Source organism: Sesamum indicum, linkage group LG11 (genome assembly GCF_000512975.1).
Source record: "Sesamum indicum cultivar Zhongzhi No. 13 linkage group LG11, S_indicum_v1.0, whole genome shotgun sequence".
NCBI classification, from domain to species: domain Eukaryota; kingdom Viridiplantae; phylum Streptophyta; class Magnoliopsida; order Lamiales; family Pedaliaceae; genus Sesamum; species Sesamum indicum.
This window is the reverse complement of record NC_026155.1, coordinates 6,451,127-6,472,415: the sequence shown is the minus strand read 5'-3', so window position 1 is coordinate 6,472,415 and position 21,289 is coordinate 6,451,127. Positions and strand designations below refer to the sequence as shown.

Below are 21,289 nucleotides of genomic sequence, written 5' to 3'. Positions count from 1 at the left end.
TAAACGCTATAAATTTGGAGAGCTTGACTTAGACTTTGGGCGTTTCTTGGTGGAATCGGACTTTAGTCTTCCGCCACGTCAATTTGCTTTTTAATAATATTAATTCGAGGGTCTTTTGACTTGTTTTTGTTGAGCATTGGAATTTCTTGATCTCCGCAACGAACGTCTTGACTTTTGTCTTGAACGCCATAGATCTTCCTTGATTTGCATTAGTGACGATTTTGAGGCCTCTTCAAACCTCTCTTGCTTTGTGTCTTCGCTTATATCTTCAACCGTATCTTAACTGGTGTGTCTTCTTGTCTCTTGATTTGCTTCTCGAACTGTGTCTTGACTTGTGTTTTGAGTGGTGTCAATTATTAGAGAAAAACACCTCTATTTACAGTTGTAAGGTGGAAGATTTTATCATATTTACTCAAAGATGTGGCATAATTTAATTGATCCTTAATGATTTGTTAGACATTTATTTACCTAAATTATTTATCATATGTGACAAGATGTGATCTAAATTACCATATCATTCTTATTTATTTCCTTTGTTGGCAAGACAATATTTCAAATTGATGGCAATATGATTTACTAATTGATGACAAAATATATTGCACAAGTCAACATAGCAAAAATACATTTTTATCATGAAATTTTAGGTTGTTAGTACTTTTTAGTTATATAATTTACTTTATTTATACATTTAGTTCTTTTTTTTGTGATTAATTTAGTTATGAACATTGCATATTTGGTCTTCTTTTGACAAATTTAGTCTTGTTTTGATAATCTTAATCCCTTTCACACTATAATAAATCTCATTTCTAGTCTTGTAATTACTAGTTGTTAGGACCAAAATTGTCAATGCATGCCTAAATTTTTTCAAAAAAGGACCAACTGTGAGATGTTTATAATTAAATTCATCAAAAAATGACTAAATATGTAAATGGAATAAGTTATATGACCAAAAGTATTAATGACCAAAAATTACCGGACTAAAAATATAATTTTACCTTTATCGTAGTATTAATTCATTGTATTGTGAATTTATTGATCACATCAATATATTTATAATTTATTGATTTCAGCATAATATGTAATCATCGTTTTCATTAAATCAAAAAAATACAAACACGCGGGAACCTACATTACAAAATTTGGGCATTTGTTATTATATTAAAAAATGCATATATATCAACACAATCAACTTCTTTTGCCTTCTCATATACAGATCATGCGATTGAGTTGACTTAGACACGAATCTATGTATGATGACGGATTCTTAACTGATTATGAGAATGGTTCTGATCCACTGTGCATTTCAATAAAGTTGGAGTTGATGAGTTCACCTTTAAATAGTAGTTATGGTTTAAACCGAATATTTCGCTACAGTAAGAAACTTATATGATCACACTAAAAAAGGGTTGTTGCGTTGATCGTTCTTTCCTCCATTTTTTATTCAGGTAAAAAAGAAAGAAAAAAACACCTTCAACCTCATTTTAAAATGTCATTTCAGGGTGTATTTGGATTGATGAATTTTGATTTGAAGGTGATGCATATATTATTAATACACATTTAGTTATAAGGGCAAAACAGTAACTTGTATATATAAGTCATACAATAAATACATACGTCCTGCCATACTATATAATTTTCAACACCACTATAAATACTCAATTCTTTTATACCAAGTCACTATTCATTGGATTTGACTGCTCATTATATTCTCTCCCAAAAATTCTCTCTCTCTAAAGTTATTTCATCTGGTGAATCATTGTACCGAGGGTAATATTCTCATTTCATCTTTTTACCAAAATCACAACCACATCAGAGAGAAGAATTTGGAGAAAGGATTTCAAAACACTCCATTTGAAAGAATTTGAGCTAGTGTTCAACAATATATAATTCAAAATTAGAATTCAAGAATTTGAATCCTTTCAGTTTAAAATTATCCAACTAAATTCAAAGAATGAATTGTTATTAAAGGATTTAAAACCCACAATTTCAAATTCTTCAATGCAAATGCAATCGAAAGTCAAATTATAACTATCCCGAGTTTGTTTCGACACTTTTTAATTAATCTTTATCAAATCTTTGGAGGTATATTGAGATGGAAACCACATGGAGTAGAGGCTACAGCCAAACATATCCTTCTAAAGATCAACTAAACCACCAAAAACTATAGTCTATAGAACAACAACTTGACTGTTGATATAGTACGTCTCTGACACCAACTTTTTCGCGTCTGGTTTTCGACTCGGATGCTTTGTTTTTCGTGTAGTGTATTTTCACCCTTAGATTATAGATAACAAAGTTTATAATTGTCTTATAAAATAAATAAATAAATAATAAATTAAATTAAATAAAAATTTATATATAAAAAAATAATAATTAAGAATATATAATAAATTTAAATAATAATTTGACTAACAAACTTACAATAATAAACTTAAATGATAATAAATTTAAAACAAATTTTGAAAGAAAAGAATATTAATATATTAAAATACTAAAAATTTAGCAATAGAACAAATAAAGATAAAATTTTTTAGAGTTTCAAAAATATAAAAAACTATTAGAATAGTCAACTTAGAATAACAAAATAAAAATTATATGTCATACATTATTTAAAAAAAAAAAAAAAGGCCCAACAAGCCTTGTCCAGGCTCTATTCGGGACCAAATAGTCATGGGCGACTGGGCTGGGCTAGTTCTGGTATTGATTCCTGGAATTGGCTCAGGAGCAGCCCGATTTCAAGCAGACTTGGGCGAGTCTGGCCCCATTTTTTTATTGGTTCATCTTGTCCTGAGTTAGGTTAGCCCGACCCAACCACGTGCATCTTAATTCGATCACATGACCTCTCCTAGAATATTTTGAGCTTAAACGATTGGATTATTCTCCAAGGGACTATATAATGTGACCAAATTGAGTAATACTTTGACGAGTTTTGACGAAATAAACCTTTCGTATTGATTAAGATCTCTTAATTGGGTTAGCGATAGCGAATTTAATCTAATTATTTTTCTTTTATCTTTTTGAGAAAAAAAACAAAAACCCATAAAGCACAATTGGTTTGCTTTGACAGCAGGCAACAAATGCAGCAAATTTGATGCGGAAATACATGAAAATTATTTAAGGGATGAAGATGAAATATATGCATATATACAGGTGCAGGCTCTGAGAAGTAATACATAATAATACAAACGGCAGGAAATGGCTATGTGGGAAAACAGACAAGATGATTGAGGTTGTAAAGAGCAAGAGAATCAAGTGAAATTCCCAAAACCTAAAGCAGACAACCGAAGAAAACAAGAGAAAGATGTTAAGTGATGAAGGAGAATTAAGTAAGGGGGAGAGGATGGGAGAAATTTCATAATCTCCTCTTGGGGTACCATTTTAGCGGATTGTTTCTGCAAGGATGTTGTTGAAAATATAAACTAGATTAATTAAATAATTAGTCAAAGTTTATAAATAAGTTTTTGGATAAACATTGGAGAATGCATGAATGACCTTTGAACTCTTGGTCAATACATGCACTTAATTTATTAGTTGAGTTAATTTTGATTCATGAATGTATGTAAGATACATCTTGGGTATCTCCTATAAATACCCATGTATCCATCATTTTGTAACAAGTCAAGAACTAAAGTTAGAAGATAATACAAATTAATTTTCTCAACTCCTAAAATTTATAAAGATCAATGCTCTCCAATTTCTAACAAATTGGTATCAGAGCTAATTTGTGTTTGGAGACAAAGCTTGAAGATGTCGAACGAAACTTCATTTGTTGTTCCATCTCTCACCAAGGATAATTATGATAATTGGTGCATAAGAATGAAGGCTTTGCTTGGAGCATATGAAGCATGGGATCCTGTGAAGAATGGTGTAGATGAAAATGATACATCCGCCAAGAAGAAGGATCAAAAGGCGCTCAGCCTCATCCATCAAAGTTTGGATGAAAAGATGTTCGAAAAAATTGCTGCGGCAACTACTTCCAAGCAAGCATGGGAAACTCTTCAAGCTTCCTTCAAATGTGTAGATAAAGTAAAGAAGGTGCGTCTCCAAACATTGAGAGGAGAGTTTGAATCTCTACGCATGAGGGATTCCGAATCTATTTCGGATTACATTTCAAGAATCTTGACTATCACAAATCAAATGAAAAGATATGGAGAAGATATGTAAGATGGTCGTATTGTTGCAAAAATTTTGAGATCATTGGATTCAAAATTTAATTACATCGTGGTTGCCATCGAAGAATCTAAGGATTTAGATAATATGACCATTGATGAACTTGCCGGATCATTGCAAGCTCATGAAGAAAGAATGTTGAAACCGATTCAAGAATCGGTTGAACAAGTTTTAAAGGCAAATCTATCTTTGAAGGAGACAAATCAAGGAATATGCCATAGAGGTCGAGGACATGGAGGATCTCGAGGACAAAGTCGAGGACGTGGTCATGGAAGAGGAGAACGAAGTGACAAAAATACCTCATATAATGAGAGGAGTCAAAATTCCAATAAAGGAAGAACCCGTGGAAGAGGAAGAAATCACGGAGGTAATATGCCAAATCAAATGGGGTATGACAAATCTAAAGTTGAGTATTTTTCTTGTCATCGTCTTGGCCATTATGCTTGGGAATGTAGAAATAAAGTGGAGGAGACAAATAATTTTGTGGAGAGCAGTAATGTAAAAGAAGATGGAGATTCTACTTTGCTTCTAGCATGCAAAACAAATCAAAATAAAAATGAAGATCGATGGTATCTCGATTCTGGTGCAAGTAGTTACATTTGTGGAAGAAAAAAATTATTCGTGGAACTTGATGAATCAACATGCGGAGATATAACCTTTGGAGACTATTTGAAAGTCCAAGTAAAGGGAAAAGGTACGATCTTGAATCGTTCAAAAGATGGAAGTCATCAATTAATTTCAAATGTGTTTTATGTGCCGGCTATGAGAAGTAATATTTTAAGTTTGGGTCAATTGTTGGAGAAGAATTACGATATTCACTTGAAGGATAAATGTTTGACAATGAAAGATGGAAATGTGAGAATGATTGCTAAGGTGCCTATGACCAAAAATCGAATATTTTTCCTTAACATTCAAAGTGGTGTTCCTATGTGCTTGAAATCTTGTTACAAAGATCTATCTTGGCTATGGCATATGAGATTTGGGCATTTAAATTTTGATGGGTTGAAATTGATGAGCAAAGGAAAAATGGTGAAAGGAATGCCTTCTATAGACCATCCTAATCAACTTTGTGAAGGATGTTGTTTTGGCAAACAAGCAAGAAAGAGTTTTCCGAAGGAGTCTTTGACAAGGGCTCAACATCTATTTGAGTTGATACACTCGGATGTATGCGGACCAATCAATCCATCATCATTTGGTGAGAATAAATATTTTGTACTTTTTATTTATGATTATTCTTGAAAAATATAGGTGTATTTTTTGAAGACAAAATCGGAGGTGTTGGAATCTTTAAAAGGTTCAAATTGATGGTGGAGAAACAAAGTGGTTATCAAATCAAAGCTTTTCGATCCGATCGTGGTGGAGAATTCACAACAAATAAATTTAAAGCCTTTTGTAAAGAGCATGACATTTATCGTCCCATGACAACTCCATACTCACCACAACAAAATGGAGTGGCGGAAAGAAAGAATCGTACCATTCTCAACATGGTGAGGAGCATGTTGGAAAGCAAGAACATGCCAAATAAATATTGGGTTGAAGCTGTTTCTTGTGCTGTCTATTTGATGAATCGGTGTCATACTAAAAGTATTCGTGGTATAACTCCTCAAGAAGCTTGGAGTGTATACAAGCCTAGTGTTTCACACTTGAGGGTGTTTGGAAGTATTGCCTACATGCATATTCCTAATGTGAAAAGAACTAAACTTGATAATAAAAGTGAAAAGTATCTCTTCATTGGGTATGATCAAAGCTCTAAAGGCTACAAGTTGCATAAACCAATCACTGGGAATATTGTTATCAGCAGAGATGTAGAGTTTGATGAAGAAGGTGTTTGGGAGTGGAGTACTTCAAAAAGAGAGACTGAATATAGCACTTTCTTTGATGATGATGAGGAAGAAGAAGACTCGACAGAAACTAACACTCCACCACCAACACCACTAACACAAAATGCACAAGTTGATGAAGCAATTTCGAGTGAGAGGCCTCGAAAATTTAGAAGCTTAAGAGACATTTATGATGCTCCTGAAGAGGTAAACTTCAGTAATTTTACTCAAAATTGCTTAATTGTAGAAACTGAGCCCCTAAGTTATGAAGATGCTACTCATGAAAGAAAATGGAGGAAAACTATGGATGAAGAAATAAAAGCAATCACAAAGAATGATTCTTGGGAGCTTGTACCATTATCAAAAGACAAGAACGCTATTGGAGTAAAGTGGGTGTACAAAATAAAGAGAAATGAAAAAGGCGAGATTGAGAAATACAAGGCAAGATTGGTGGCAAAAGGGTATAAGCAAAAGACAGGAATTGACTACGACGAAATATTTGCTTCTGTTGCTCGCCTGGAGTCAATTTGGTTGATCATTTCACTTGCAGCCCAAAATCACTGGAAAATCCATCAAATGGATGTGAAATCCGCTTTTCTAAATGGAGTTTTGAAGGAAGAAGTATATATTACTCAACCTCCTGGTTACGTGGTACAAGGCTAAGAAAACAAGGTGCTAAAATTAAAAAAAACTCTTTACGGCTTGAAGCAAGCCCCATGCGCATGGAATAGTCGAATTGATCAATATTTTAGACAAAATGATTTTGAAAAATGTCCATATGAGCATGATCTCTATGTAAAGATAAGTAAAAATGGTGATATACTACTTGTATGCTTGTACGTGGATGATTTGATTTTTACAGGAAACAATCTAAAGATGTTCGATAATTTCAAGAGAGCTATGTCAAAAGAATTTGAGATGACAGACATTGGTTTGATGTCCTACTATCGTGGCATCGAAGTGAAGCAATGAGATGATGGAATATTTATCTCGCAAGAAGCATATGCGAAAGAAATTCTCACGAAATTCGAAATGGAGAATTGCAAGCCGGTGAGCACCCCAGTGGAGTGTGGAGTAAAGCTGTCCTTTTATGAAGATGGTGAGAAAATTGATCCAATATTTTTTAAAAGTCTCACTGGAAGTTTAATTTATTTAACTTGTACGAGACCGGATATTCTCTTTGGTATTGGACTTGTTAGTCGGTACATGGAGGCTCCTACATCTTCACATTTAAAGGTAGCAAAAAGGATTCTTCGTTATATTAAAGGTACGATTAATCATGGAATTTTCTATGGTAATTCTCAAGATTTTAAGCTTGTTGGCTATTGTGATAGCGATTGGGCCGGTGATGTTGATAGTCGGAAAAGCACTATCAGGTTCGTTTTCTTTATGGGAAATTCAGCATTCACGTGGAACTCAAAGAAACAGCTTATTGTGACTCTTTCAACATGTGAAGCGGAGTATGTGGCTGCAACATCGTGTGTTTGTCACGCTATTTGGTTGAGAAGTTTGTTGAAAAACCTCAAATTTGCCCAAGAAGGTCCGACGGGAATTTATGTTGATAACAAATCAAAAATTGCATTGGCAAAGAATCCGATGCTTCATGAGAGGAGCAAATATATTGATACTAGGTATCATTTTATTTGAGAATGCATATCGAAGGAAGAAGTGAAGCTCGAGTATGTAAAGTCTCAAGATCAAGTTGCTGATATCTTCACAAAATCGTTGAAGTCCGATGTCTTCAAAAGGTTGCGTTGTTTGCTCGGAGTAATTAATTTAGTTTAAGAGGGGATGTTGAAATATAAACTAGATTAATTAAATAATTAGTCAAAGTTCATAAATAAGTTTTTGGATAAACATTGGAGAATGCATGAATGACCTTTGAACTCTTGGTCAATACATGCACTTAATTTATTAATTGAGTTAATTTTGATTCATGAATGTGTGTAAGATACATCTTGGGTATCTCCTATAAATACCCATGTATCCATCATTTTGTAACAAGTCAAGAACTAAAGTTAGAAGATAATACAAATTAATTTTCTCCACTCCTAGAATTTATAAAGATTAATGCTCTCCAATTTCTAACAGATGTTATAAATGAAAGCGATAATTATATGGAGGTTTGGTATAATTATACGCAAATTTTTTGTATTATACAAAAAAAAAAAAAAAAGATCCTGTGATTTGGAAAAATAGGGAAAAAAACATTCTTAGAACCATAAGCTAGACCCATGTTACTTTTAGTCTCATTCATTACGGGATTAGCACTTTTAGTCCCATAACTTACAAAAATTAGCATTTTTGGTCCTCATACACTTTTCCATCTACAATTTGACGATGTAGGTCACGTGCCTAACACGTTGACGTTAAGTATATTTAGTTGGAGGAAAAATTGGCCATTTTTTCAATAATAGCACATGAGTGCTTCATTTGTCCTACTTGATTCCCTTGTGGGATACATGATTCTTTGTGTTGCTTCAGTTGGCTTCAACTTATAGAAATATGGGAAGGATAGAATTCAATTTTTGTGAGAGGAGAGAAATCGCTGTGTTTTCTTGCCCTAATTTCATTCAAGATATATTTTTTTTCCTCATATTAACGTAGTTATATTTTTATCCAAAAATGATCCCAAATTGGAAAGCAAACCAATTTTCTCTCTAGCAAAAAATACTTAAAAGTTACATGTTAGGCACGTGCTCTACACCGTTAAATTATAGATAAAAAAGTGGATGAGGACCAAAAGTGCTAATGTTTGTAAGTTATGGAACTAAAAATGCTAATCCCGTAATAAATGAGAGCAAAAGTGAAACAGGCCTAACTTATGGGACAAAAAAATTATATCCTAAACAAAAATATATCTAATATTCTTGATGTTTGTTTTCATCTAACAAATAAATTTATTGAAAAAAACCAAGGACCCCCTTGTGATATTAGAAATGTTAAAAGAAAATCCTGTGAAAAATATGATATCACTGCACTCCCTATGTTCTGAATAATATATCAAAAAAGCCCCTGAGTCCAGAATTTTGTGCTACACGTACGTTGACTGCTAAGATGACTATGAAAAGTGGATTTTCTGGATATTTTTCTATCCCCTGTTTTAAGGGTTGATGCTTTCCTCTATTTACCAACATTTTTTTCTCCTTTATTGCACGACCTATTCTAAAAAAAGTTCTTTCTTGTTGATTTTCAAGCCATATATGCACAATCACTGGCTGGAAAAAAAATTGAGTATGCTAGGAAATGCACAAAATTTGAAGTTTCCAATTCCACCATTTTGTGGATGTAATATAAAAATATAAATTAAGATGGTGGAATCTTTAAGAAAACTTTCTAAAGTTAAGTTGTATTATTGTTGTTAATTTTAAGTTTGTAACTTTTTTGGGTGAGTACAACCCAAAAGAGTTAACACGGGCACCAAGTGGGATTCTAGAGAACTTTGATTTTGGAACACATATTGGACCAGGGAAAATTGCATTTTCAACATATGAAGATAAACAAGATGGTTTTGACATAGATGAAGTGGTGTCAATTTCATCCCAACAACCAATTGACATGTCATTATATTTTGTTGATTTTCTAAAAAATTCATATTTTGGTTGTGAATCTTCTTTATCAGAATAGGCAAGCTCTCAAGTTCATCATGTTCCCCATCATCACTAAACCAGTTTTCATCGTCGCATCAATTTCAGGTTGTTTTCAGTTATTTTCATATTCTTCTTCATTACCCTTCTCAATTGGTGGATTAAATCCTTTTTACTTGGACTTTTGTTCACGAATATATCATCATCACTTGAACCTTCAAGGTCTTCTAAAACAAGACTTAGGGTTTCATTGTCATTTGAGGCCTGATTAGGCTATAGATAGTCCTCATTAGAAGAATCATCAAATCTTAATGAGGACTGGTATTCTGTATAAGAAAATTTTCTTTTGCATTTATCAGGCCTCACATTCTCAGTCTGAAAATTTACAGATTGAACTTGTTCAGATTGAAAATGTTCAATCTATAAATTTTCTTTTTGAAAATATTTAGATTGAGGATTTCCAGTCTGAACATTTTCATGTGCCTGACCCTCAACTGGTACACCACCCTCCATCTCATGTGCGTGACCCTCACTATTGCCATCCTTCCCCTCACTAGGACCTCCATCACAAACAACCTCACATATAGAACCTATCCCATCCTTACCCTGCCATTGCCCCTCATAATTTACCCTTTCCCCAATATTCTGAAACTCAAAACCCAACCCTTCACCAGCCCCAACAAGTTGACTGTAATTTGAATCATCATCGAGATTTCTTCCTCATGTTAAGTGGAACTACATTACATCTACTACCTGAATAACTCACAATTCATTTCTTCTACATATATTTCAATAGGCAAGTCTATCCTCTATATTGATTCTTCTCCAAATCACATATGCAAATCAGGCTATTCATTAGTAGTATGTCTTAGACCTAATTCTATTGATGGGATGGAACTTTGTAGTAAAATTGCATCGTGCCTTTACTCCCACCACATTTGTAATACGTATACCTAATTCATACATTCCTAGCAAATCTATATCTATTCATTTCATATCTAGATTATTATCATCCACAAAACCACCATACTAAAAGTGAACATCATGAAATTCACTACTCTATGCATGGAGGAATAAAACCGAAAACAAAAATACATTCAGTATATCATCACAGGGGGGAGGGGGGCGATTCTCAAACGAAGACCACATTTCATACTACATTGCAAACAAAATATAAAAAAAATATAAACCAGGGACTACATGTTCTCGAATCAATATCTATTATTAGGAAATTACATCTCAAACTGGAACCGCATTTCATTTTAAAACAGAATATAAAAGAAATAAACAGTCCAGTCCAGATTTGTTAATAGAATTAATATCATTAACAAAATATAATACAATATAAACCACACTACCCAAATCTACACAGTTTTGCAAAGACAAACAATCTAATACATATCTCCATTGCATAAATGCAAATGCAAAAACCTTTCCTCTTTTGTTTGTCTTTTTATCAAACCTGCAATATAAACTAACTAAGCATAAGTTCTTCATTCGAGAATTTTTATAAAAATTACAATTATGTCATATAACTGGAAACTAACCTTACAAATATTATCACTTAGCATCTTTGCTTTCCCTCCAGTTCAAATCGAACAAAAAAAAACAAAAAAACTAGAGAACAAAAATAGGTTTTTATGTCATGAAAACTAAAAAAAAATATAAAAATCTTACCTTCCTAAACACCAAAATGCAAAAATCCCTATCCACTTTCGATTTCTTGGAAACCATAAACGAAAAAGAAAAAAAATACAAACAATAAACACACAAAAAAAATGAACAAAAAATAGAAAACCTACCTTCTTTAATAATAATAATAATAATAAAGCAAAAATCAAAGAACCTCATCTCAATTTCATCGACTTGACTTGTAGGACACCCTACACCAAAAAATATGATAAAAGCTATTAGAACCGACAATGGGACAGAATTCATTAGTCAAACATGTCAGTATTTCTTACAAAAATAAGGGTTTATTCATCAAAGAACTTGTGTATATACCCCACAATAAAATGGAATCATTGAAAGAAAATACCAACATCTATTACAAATAGCAAGAGCCTTATTGTTTCAGGCTAAAATGCCATTAAAATTTTGGATTGAGGCCCTCAACACAGCAGCCTACTTAATTAATAGACTACCTACTATAGTATTAGACTGGAAAACACCCTTTGAAATACTTTATAATAAGCTTGCACCTTACTCATTTAAAAACCTTTGTCTGCTTGTGCTATGCATATAACAATCTACCAAAATAAAAGAAAATTTGACATTAGAAGTTCCAAGTGTGTTTTCTAGGATATGCACATGGATATAAAGGCTATAAAGTCTATGACTTAAGACTCCCAAACTATTTTCATCACTAGAGATGCTACATTTCATGAAAATATGTTTCCATTTAGCTCCATAGATTGTCAAGAGCTTGCTTGCCCTTTGCCTTTGGTCACTGTTGACAGCCAAGACAACCAACATACTGACACAGAACCTGACATTTCCACTTTAAGCAACTTCAGGGTTGACAATCAAACTATGGGTAATTTGCAGCCTAGAGTCCACTAGAATAACATCTAAATTAGCATGGTTGAATAATTTTATATGTACCTTGTCAACTAACTCCACCCCTATGCAAGTTTCCTCTGTTGCACCGTGCTTTGTGGATAGTCTTTCTATTTTGCAGGAGCTACACAGCTTCAGAGAGGCACAACATAAGGAAGAGTGGAGGCAAGCCATGCAATCAGAGGTGGATGCCTTGGAGAGAAATGGAACATAGGAATTAGTGAAAGCTCCTACAGATAAGAAGGCCATTGGTTGTCGTTGGATTTACAAATTAAAGCTTAAACCAAATGGCACATTAGAAAGATATAAGGCTAGACTTGTAGCCAAAGGCTATAATCAAGTAGAGGGAAAGGACTATGCTGATTGCTTTGCGCCAGTGGCAAAAGTTGTAACTGTGAGGTTGTTCTTAGTAGTAGCAGTGTCCAAAGACTGGTCAATCCATCTAGATGTGAACAATGTATTCCTACATGGTTCATTGAAATAGGACATATACATAGAACTCCCAGAAGGCTTTAAAGTGGAACCAGGATGTGTTTGCAAATTGAGAAAGTCACTCTATGGCTTAAAGCAAGCTTCAAGACAGTGGAACTATAAATTCACAGAAAAGATGAAAGTTTTTGGCTTTGAACAAACCAAACATGATTACTGTTTGTTTAAAAATGAAGTAGATGGTGGACAGATTGTGCTGCTTGTATATGTTAATGACATATTAGTCACAGCTCATTCGAAAGCATATATTCAAGAAGTAAAGCAATATTTACACAATCTTTTCACAATAAAGGACTTAGGGGCTACGAAGTATTTCCTTGGAATCAAGCTAGCAAGGTCACCAGGAGGAATGTTGGCCACACAAGTACATTGCAGACATTGTGTGAGAGATAGGGTTTATGCAAGCCAAAACCAAGAGCACTCCTCTACCGCTAGGAGTTAAACTCACTTCAGAATATGGAAGCTTATTATTAGATCTTTCCAGGTATCACAGGTTGGTAGGAAGGCTCTTATACTTGAGTTTCACTAGGCCAGATGTGTCCTATGCAGCCTAGCAACTAAATTAGTTTCTATATAGGTCATGTTAGCTCCATTGGGATGTAACTGTAAATTTGGTGAAATATTTGAAGGGATGTCCCTCTAAGGTTTGTTCTTCTCTTCCAAAAACACTTTAAAGCTAACAGCGTTTTGTGATGCAGATCAGGCAGGGTGTTTAGAGAATACAAAGTCATTAACTAGATTTTGCATTTTTTTGGGGAATACACCTATATCATGAAAAACGAAGAAGCAAGCAATGCTGTCCAAGTCGACTGCAGAAGCAAAATATCGTAGCTTAGCTTCCACTATTTGTGAACTCATTTGGATCAACTATCTTCTGCAAGATCTCAAGGTTTCAGCTCCCAAGCTAATTATGTTGTTTTGTGACAATAAGGCAGCTGTTCATATAACAGCTAACCCAGTTTTTTAATGAGAGGCCCAAACACCTCAAAATTGACTTTCACATAGTAAGGGAAAAGTTTAGAGAAGGTTTGATTCTTCCCGCTCATGTCAGTGCTAAGTGTCAAGTGGCAGACATACTCACCAAGCCCTTAGCAGCTCCAACCTTTCAGGTCATGAAGTCCAAGTTGAACTTGTTTTCTTTACCACCAAATTCAATTTACGGGGGATGTTAACATGAGTGAGCTCACCACCATTACTACTGCACGTCACAGAACCAAGCTGGAAGAAGGAGATACAGAAGAAAATAGGGGAACAAAAAAAGGAGCAAGGACTGCCTAAGTATTTTAGAAATCTCGTATTACCAATTTACATTTTTTAGTTCCTTAAGCTCTTTTTCTTATTTTCGCATTTTAGTTTAGTTAGTTAAATTAGTTGTTAACATTTAATTAGTTAAACTCATTTGTTTTCTATTTAAGCAGCATTGCTGCTTTGTAATGCGCATCGTTGTACACTTCTTGATTTTGAATATAGAAGAACAATTTTCCCTTAATTGCTATTTTTGAGTTTCTTATCTCTGATTCAAACATTATATAAACTTTTAATCTGTTTTTTAAAATTACAATTCTCATGAGGTATGACACAAGGTACTGACTAGTTGTGTTGTATATTGCTGGAATAAAAAGATTTACTGATCTTGGTGGGTGTCGAGATCACAAAAATAATTTCTACTACACTTGTGAAAGTAGGAGTAAGGTCGATCCACAGAGACTGCTTTTAAGTTGATTTCTTTAAGAAAAAAAAAATAATGGGGGGAGATTGATGATAAAAAGAAGTAATTGAAAACTAAATAAACTAGAAAATAATTAAAATTACCTGTCAAAGATACGCGAGAGAGATTTTCCGGTTAAGGCTAGGATCATGCTTGATTCTTGTGAGTTGATCATCGATGCAAGAATAACACATGTATAAACGAATAAACCAGTTATAGTGTTGGTACGACCTAATACCTTACATTTTCTTACTTTTTCGTCAGCCAAGGTACGACCGTTGACTAGATCCCTAATTAGTAGACAACCCTGGGAACGTCCATAAGATTTAATCTATTAACAGTATTAAGAATTAGAAAGGCCTGATTCTAATCAACAAACTCCTATGAGGATAATTCGTTTAAACTAGACTATACATTCCCCATAACATAACTAATTATTATGACATAATTAATCATGCTACTAAGCATGAACTAAATAAATAATTATATGAATTTATAAAGTCCAATTAACTAAGCAAACCTTCTTGATAGTGAACAACTGACCACATTATTCAAATATCAGACGTTTATAATAAGAGCACAGAGAATAGCATGAATATTCATTTAACAAGTGTAGAGAGAGCAGATCAGATCTCACAACATATTTCGAATCAAGTAATCACCATACCTTAACCAGAAAATAAGAAATTTAGCCGGACATGTTAATGGAAGAACACACTAACAAGTGAAATTCCATTAACTCCGGTTATAAATTAAAAATAAAGAGAGAGGATGAAATAAGCTAAAATAAAGTATTCTATTGACTTCCAACGAATTAGCGAACTCCCTCCAAACGAGGAGAACCCCCCCCTATTTATAAGGTGAAATTATTTTAAAAATACAAAAAAAAAAAAAAAAGAAATTAGAGATTTGGTGCTGTTTGGGATAAATTAAATTTTTAAGAGGCACCGCGCTTGGAAAACGCGGTGTCGCTTGACTTAATTGAAGTAACGATACCGAGCAAAAAATTATTATTATCATTAAAATATATTTTTATAGGAAATATAATTTTAATTTAATATAAAACACAGACGGTGTTTATGTAATTTGATATAATCTCAAAAAATATTAATATAATTTACCGATATTATTAAATAATTCTCTAACAATTTAATTTTTTTATTTTTTTGTATGCAATATTAATATAATTATTCATTTTATATTAAATTAAAGTATTTTTTCTTATAAAAATACATTGTCATGAACCTTAACAAAAATATTTATTTATGTAGTGGTGGTGGTGACTTCTAACTATCAATTTCAAGAAGGAAATGCTTAGAGATTAGATTGTGGTGCTTCAATTTATTTATTTATTTTTTATATAAAAATGGCACCGCGATTTGAAATCACGGTGCCGTTATTTTATTATTTTTTTTCTATTCATTTTGTCATCGTGGTCATATAAAAAAATTCTTTTTTTTTTAATTCAAATTGTGGCACCGTTCTTAGACTTAAAAATTTAATTCCCCCCAAACAGCGCCAAATTTCTAATTTTTTTTTTTGTATTTTTAAAATAATTTCACCTATTTATAATAAAGGTCTCCTACGAATTTAAACGTAGAGGGATCAATACATAATTAATTCTAAAAAGGTAAATAAATCACAAATAACATGTTTTAAGAAATTATTTCCAAATCCAAGCACATCATTCCTTTTGTTCTCTTGCGGAAATCACTCATTTTCCTTATTCACCCGAGTTGACCACTCCACTGAGCATGGGCATACTTAGTCAATTTTGCATAAATTGCCTTGTAATCTCCTTTTCCCTTTTTGATGCATTTAATTCCGATTTTAACTTGATTTTTGCCATATTTGTCTTATATCTTCTCTGTTTGGCTGAATATGCAATAAAATCACTTGATTAGGAATGTTTTGTCTTAAAAAGAAAGATTAAATCGCTATAAAATTGTGACAATTGCAGAGTTATCAGATCTCTTTTTCAAACCTAGAAAAATAAAATATTTCAAGTGGACCCCTTAGAATCCAATTATTACAATGGGTTGCAGGAAAGTCTCTGTATTTTACCCTTGAGAGACTGAATCCGGACACACACACACACACACACAAACGTTATTTTAGTCCTAAAATGTCCTAAGTTACAAGTAATTCACTCCCGCTGCAATCAGTTTCACTTTTCGACTGTCAAACCAGCCGAGCACAGAGGAATCATCGCTCAATTGCCAGCGAACTTGCCGTTTTGTCTTCCCAGATTATAGAGGATCCAAAGAGAGAGGATCAAGGAGAGAGAAATTGGAAAAAAGGAATCGCCTGTGATGTTGGGTGAGAAAGAGTGGCTGGCATGCTGTGGGAGCGTCAAATTTGCCCAAGAAATGGTGTCCGCCGGACCCTTTTCCAATTATCAAGAAGCCCTTGATGCGGCTAAGGATATCTGGTTTAACAAAGTCTCTTTCTTTCTCTCGAATTCTCTTGATATGTATATGTATCTATGAAGATTTATTGAAAGATTTCTTCGTCTGTTTGTTGTCCTTTTCTTCTCTTCTATAGGTGGATGTGAATGGTTGGTTGGAAGCGTTTGCTGCGCATCCTCAGATTGGTGAAAGCCCATCACAGACCCACAAAAGTCCAACCAGTGCCCAGTTCAGTTTTCCACTTGTTTTTACCATTTAGATACTAAGCATCTAATGTATGTGTGTGTACAGTACTTCATCACTACTTTAGTCTTGTGATGAATGAGTTCATACATGATGCGTGCGTGAGATCAGAGTTGAAAGTAGATTATGTGATGAATCTCTTAATTAAGGTACGGAAGAGTTAATCTTTGAGTTGCTGCTCACAAGTTCATTATGATTTATCTACCTTATCTAATGAGATGGAACTGGAGAATCTGCATGATTAGAAATTTTGTGTGTAGAAAGTTCGATCCAAACTCCGTTGAGCTAGGCTTGCGCCATTTCCAAACTGTTTTTTGTATTGGTTTTCCAGATGTAGTTGTATCGAACCACTGGGAGAATGGTTTTTGTTCGCCATGGTTGAGTTAGAAAGTGACATCTGCTGCATATTTCTTTAAAGTTGAATGATTTGCAACTGAGCAAATAAGGCATCATCTGAATCCAATCAATAGATTTCTCTTCATAAACTGGCCCTTTTTACTGTTTTTATGCCCCTCATGATTTATATCCCCTGTTTGAATTCCATATGCATTGCCCAGTTGTCTTGAGATCTTATATCTTTGTTCCATGAGGAAAAAATTGAGGTTTGACTACAATCATGATGTTGGAAATGATAAATTGTTTTTCACAGGTGGAGCAAGGGGGAGCAGTCAACTGCCTTAGCTACTGCGACAGACTCTACGTTAGAGGTATCTACAAGTTGAAAATCAGTTATTGTTTTCTGTATGTGATGATTACTGAGCGTTCTTGGGGAGCTGATTATGAAGAACTGTTTACCTAATTACAAGGCTACACTAATACATTACAATGTGATAGTCCCACAACAGATCCGGAAAACATATTGAACTGCTGAAAGTTTCTCTTAGTATGTTGCTGAGCAATTTCCTTGGCATTTGATGTTATTGACTTGAGGTAGATTCCCTAGGTAGTCTCCTTGTTTTTAAAACATTTTATCTATTCCTAACAAAATCTAGTGCAATGGGGATGGTTAATATTAAGGGAAATAATGAGATATATAGAAATGTAAATCACATTCAAATGGCATGTACAATTATAAAAATAACACATCGATCCTAAAATAAAATTCGAAATTAACTAAGAGTTCAAACTTTGAATAAGTATAGGCATGATCTGCACAGAACAATATGTCAAATAATCAAGCAATTTGAAAATTAGTATCTTAAAATTGCAACCATCTTGTATATAATGTGATTTGTCCTGATTGTGTCTCGGATATTTGGGGAAGGTTTACATTTCTGCGTATTTATTTCGATGGGGGCAGGGATGGCGTATATTATAGGACATTTAGGGCCACACTGGACAAGCACTGCATGAGGGGCTTGTGATAGACTATTAAATTGGTGGAGCTCCCTGACTTCCTCCATAGCATTAGATACCGTCTTTTGTACAAATGCTGCGGTGCAGGCCAACTAGTCGTGGCAGCTATATTTATTTCAGGGTTAAATTCATATCTTCAGATAAAGAAAATGGTCATAGTTTTTCTTTCTTTGTGATTGATTTTATTTTTTCATGCCTTGAGCCATTCAGAGCTAGTGGCGGGGTTTACTTTGTTCTTTGAGGGTTAATCTTTTGTTTTTAATTTAGACGTTTGCCTGTGTTATTTTCTAGGAGCTATTTGAGTGGAATGCTCGTTACAGGCAAAAGTTTGGGTTTGTCTTTCTGATATTTGCATCTGGAAGAAGTTCCCCAGAGATACTTGCAGAGATGAAGGTAATGGTTGCTTACTTAAATCCTTGCACAGAAAACTTTTTAAGTTGCCGCAGTGTTGTTTGTTTTCTGTGAAAGCTTCGAAGACCATTCCTTTTGGTCTGATCGGATGTTTTACTACTCAAGCATCAAACACCTTTTCCGTTCTCAGTTTGCTCACACCACGAAAAATTGAGGTTTTACTATGCCAGTAGATGACTTCTTGATCCCAGAATTTACCCGGTTCTCCAATTGTCAACTCTCTTTTCACCAGTTAAAGTTTGCTATGTTGCTGCGGCATGGTAGATTTATTGAGAAACTGAGCAATGATAAAAACTAAACACACTTTTTAGTGCCGTAGATGGTGTTCCATGTTAGTGTTGTATTATTCTTTCTGCATGCCAAATCAATGGGGGGTTAACTTTTGAGTGTGCGTTCAGTGTCAACAGTTCATGCTCGGGAAGCAATCCAATTCTCATACTTTTCTTTAAATGTTGAATTTCCTACATCAGTACATAAGCCTAAAGAGAAGTTTTCATGTGACAACTATTATGTTAAACGCAAAAGGGGATTGATAGTTTGATTTTACGTTACCGCTTCATCTGTTTTTATCTTTCCGCAGAGAAGATATCATAACAGGCCAATCGTTGAGTTTGTGCTTGCAGCTGAGGAACAAATGAAGATAACCGAATTACGTCTCTCTAAACTATTTTCAGCTAATGCAACTTCTGGTTCCACCATCAAGACTCATCATACAACAGATGTTGTGACAAAAGCAGGAGGTTCTGTGTCAGATTGGCTTTTTCCGTTTCTAGTTTTCAGTTTCTGTTGGTACACGTTTTTCCTGGTTTCTGCTCGTGTTTTCCCGTTTCTAGACACTAAAATATCCAATTATGAAGAAATGGATGTTGCCTAGAAGTTGCTTTCTCTAAACTTGAAGTGCTACCCGAGATGCCCTTTGTAAAGTTCTCAAAGATCTTTTATTAACAGTTAAAAGTATTTTGAACCGAGCCTCCTTAAGTTTCATGTTCTGGTTAGACGCTATTATCAAAAACATTCTTTGTCGAAATTTTCTTTCTTGGACTGATTCAAGAATGAAAAATACAAGTTGCTTAATTTCAATAGCATAGTGTTTCCACATTTTTTCTCAGCTGGTGACTTGAAAATACTACATAATAGACAGAGCAAAATAGCCAAAAAAGAAAGGGGGATGGTGCGAACAGGAAAAACGACAAAAGATTGGGAGTCTGGTGCTATTCCTGTCTGATGTTAGGCCTCATATCTAGATGTTTTCCTGGCATAAACGGCCCCTGAATCAGACACTGTGTCTGTTATACTTATTTATACATGATATATTGCTCTCCTAAGACTTCTGTGCATGCAAATCTCCCTCAGTGCAGCTTCTCCTAAAGCTTCACTTTGTCTGATGTTTTTTGTTGAACTGTAGAAGATCGTGTGAGCATCATTGGAGGACATTTGATTGCTGCAAATGAAACCCCCACATCCAAGCCATCTGCGACTTTCACCAGGACACGGCCGCCAATCACAACTCATATCCTGGACGTGGCTCGCGGCTTTCCGGCTGCTGGTATTGAAGTTCGTCTGGAGACATGGGACAATGGTCAATCCCGGCCGTTATTTGGGCAGGCAGATTCAGGTCCCTGGAATCTACTTGGCTCCTCAACCACAGACAAAGACGGACGAAGTGGCCAGTTGATGAACATGGTCGACGCTCTCAATCCAGGTGTATATCGAATCAGTTTCAACACTGGAAAATACAATCCCGAGGGTTTTTTCCCATTTGTCTCTATCGTGTTTGAAGTCAGGGAGTCCCAGAAGTTTGAACATTTTCATGTTCCTCTGCTGCTTTCTCCGTTTTCACTGTCCACTTATCGTGGGAGCTAGTTTCCATCCGTTGCAAGGTTTGAAGGATTGCTGCCGTCTTTGGCCAGCAATAATGTAGTAAGCTGGAAAATGGGATGTGATTTGTAACTTCTCGTACTGAATATGATGTTTCTATGGGATGTGGAACATTGGTTGTACTTCTGTCGTTTGTTAAGGTCATTTATGTTTCTGTAATAAGAAGATTCAATAGTTCTCGCTCTCCAACTGAATTCTCCCGACCAGGTAATAAGAAATAGCACAAAGATTCACATTTCCTTAAGACTCACAATATAGGCCAGTTATAGAACCCCAATCGGCATATATAATGCAGATGTAATTCTTCCTTGCGGGTATCTGCGGTTTCTATTTCTGTAACTCAAAAAAATAAGAACAATTTTCTTATCTGATGAGGGTAATTATCCTTGATAGAAAAAAAGGACAAATTTGTTAGGTTTGTTATGGCAAGTGCATTTGTTACGTTTTTAATCTCACCAGCTCTCTTTAGATCGAATTCGACCCCACTTTTTCTAATTTAGGCATCGGAGGACCTTAGCTAGGGGCCACCCAACAAGCCTAACGTGAGTTCTGTTATCAGGATCCACTAGTAGGAAGCTCGAAAAAGGGATAGGGACCCAATCTCAGGGTACCAAGGTCCGATGACCCGACCCCCACAGTGCGACCTGCATCATTATCTTT

The 21,289-nt window shown here is 34.6% G+C and overlaps 1 protein-coding gene across 2 annotated transcripts; it reads left to right on the top strand.

The window, feature by feature from the left end:
- Nucleotides 16,410-20,818, top strand: LOC105173421 (uric acid degradation bifunctional protein TTL). 2 transcript variants are annotated; one of them, XM_011095150.2, is made up of 6 exons: nt 16,410-16,774; nt 16,878-16,969; nt 17,634-17,691; nt 18,632-18,733; nt 19,332-19,491; nt 20,160-20,818. In XM_011095150.2, the coding sequence occupies exons 1-6, from the start codon at nt 16,646-16,648 to the stop codon at nt 20,612-20,614; spliced, it is 996 nt and encodes a 331-aa protein (XP_011093452.1). In that variant the 5' UTR covers nt 16,410-16,645; the 3' UTR covers nt 20,615-20,818. The 2 variants fall into 2 exon arrangements, with proteins under 2 accessions (XP_011093452.1, XP_011093451.1); XM_011095149.2 differs by having other exon boundaries at nt 20,157-20,818.

What these genes read in the sequence shown, in the direction of transcription:
- LOC105173421 (XM_011095149.2), top strand. Translation starts at nt 16,646, where the DNA reads ATGTTGGGTGAGAAAGAGTGGCTGGCATGCTGTGGGAGCGTCAAATTT. An exon ending in AGGATATCTGGTTTAACAAA is followed by an intron (nt 16,775 to 16,877) that starts GTCTCTTTCTTT and finishes TCTCTTCTATAG; the next exon opens with GTGGATGTGAATGGTTGGTT. An exon ending in CGACAGACTCTACGTTAGAG is followed by an intron (nt 17,692 to 18,631) that starts GTATCTACAAGT and finishes GTTATTTTCTAG; the next exon opens with GAGCTATTTGAGTGGAATGC.